General features: G+C 32.0%; 1 protein-coding gene across 1 annotated transcript in view; it reads right to left on the bottom strand.

Annotated features, from left to right (window-relative positions):
• LOC118755619 overlaps positions 1-1,625 on the bottom strand; it is a 238,743-nt gene that overhangs the window by 27,610 nt on the left and 209,508 nt on the right. The window contains exon 4 of the mRNA XM_036490471.1: positions 855-932. Within this exon, the coding sequence (XP_036346364.1) occupies positions 855-932 (78 nt within the window). The remainder of the gene's footprint in view (positions 1-854; positions 933-1,625) is intronic.

The following is a 1,625-nucleotide window of genomic DNA, read 5'->3' as shown; positions in this document are numbered from 1 at the left end:
TTAAAATCCCCTCGCTTTTGTGGAAAAAATTAGCAAAATTATTTTTAGTCCCGTATTTGGCTGTCATTATTATGGTCACTATACGCATATTAGACGCATAGAACGTATTCAAAAAATGTCCATAAAATCGAACGGAGTGTTCCTTGAACTTTAGTAAACCTTTACCATCTTACGGATCGCTTTGTCAGCTATTAAACTTAAAGCCTCTGCATAGTAGGTTTGCTTTTCCTGCATGTAATTTTATAGTTAACCTTCTAAATAATTCAGTTAACTGTCCTAACCTTTTGCAAATATTGCCTTTCAATGTTTCTATTCGCAATTTACGTCGGGTCTCAATATTTTATTTAAGAATTCCAAAATACAACTATACCAAATTTGCTCCTTTGCATAGAGCTCTACCTGGGCTAAATGAGGTTCCTGATTTGGTAATCTCCCAGCCTTTTAGAACTGTGCGTAGCCTATTATTTCATTATTTTTAAATACCAACTAGGTAATTTTGTCCTATAGTCAGTAAGGGTTTTTGTTCATTTGGCTAAATTAATAATAAATAAATAAATAAATAAATAAATACGTCTTGTTTCCCTCTTCAGTTTCCTAAAGCACGTCGGCGGGGGCTCATCCGGTGCTTCATTTTGCTTTTTCATTTTCCAGCTCGTGTTTCTTATTAATACCCTTTATTAATTTGAGCTAGATTAGCCTACTAAAAGATTTTCTAAATAAAAATTTTATCAATACAAATTATGAATTTTAGCCTGATTAGACCTTAAACACGTTTTTTTTTTAATCTCGACTCCATGTCGAGAACATTATTTTATGGTTATCATATCAATTCAGATATTCATTCGTATACTTACATTGTTTTGATAGTTTCTGAAATGCCAGCGAAAACATCACGTGACAGGAACCTCAACTTCGGCGCATTCGAAATGTAGCTAAAAGACATAAAGTATTTAAATTTATGAAAATATTTCTCTTACATCTCTTTCTATATTTACATACGATACAGATATACAAAATTTCAGGCTAAACTTGTTCTTCTTATATGGCACTGTGTCTGCACTACATAGACCATCAACAAGATTTATACAGAAATTTTGTTCTAAAATTCAAAGTTAAGGTATTTTACCACATGCTCCTAAGATAAAATGCCTTGAACATAATATTAGTAAATTTAAAATAATTTATATAAATAGATAATTATTTGTAATTCCATAGCATTACTACAATCTAAGCAGATGTACAAAATAATTCCCCACAAATTCTCATACAGCGATATTGTAGCCGGTTAGCTTCCCGTCAATTATAGTTTTTATTTTGCGCTTAAAAATCAATTTTTCACACTATGAGCATTTTAATTTATTGTTATTGTGCCGATTAAAAGCAGAAATAACAAGTAAGAAAGTCTAAGTTCGGGCGGAGCCGAACATTAAATACCCGGCGCAAGTATTAAATATATGTTTTTTCACCTTTCCGAAACCTTCCGCTAGATGGTAAGCCGGGGTGTATCAATTTTGAGTAAATTAGCGTCCTTCAATTTCGAAATATTGAAGTTTCAAGCATTTCTGAAATTTACCGTTATATGAGAAGCGGCCGTTATTTTAGTCCGATTTCAATAATTTTCAACG

The sequence above is a fragment of the Rhagoletis pomonella genome, unplaced genomic scaffold (assembly GCF_013731165.1).
Source record: "Rhagoletis pomonella isolate Grant_MI unplaced genomic scaffold, Rhpom_1.0 Rhpom_scaffold_00001, whole genome shotgun sequence".
In the NCBI taxonomy this organism is placed as follows: domain Eukaryota; kingdom Metazoa; phylum Arthropoda; class Insecta; order Diptera; family Tephritidae; genus Rhagoletis; species Rhagoletis pomonella.
This window is presented reverse-complemented; position numbering and strand designations above follow the sequence as displayed.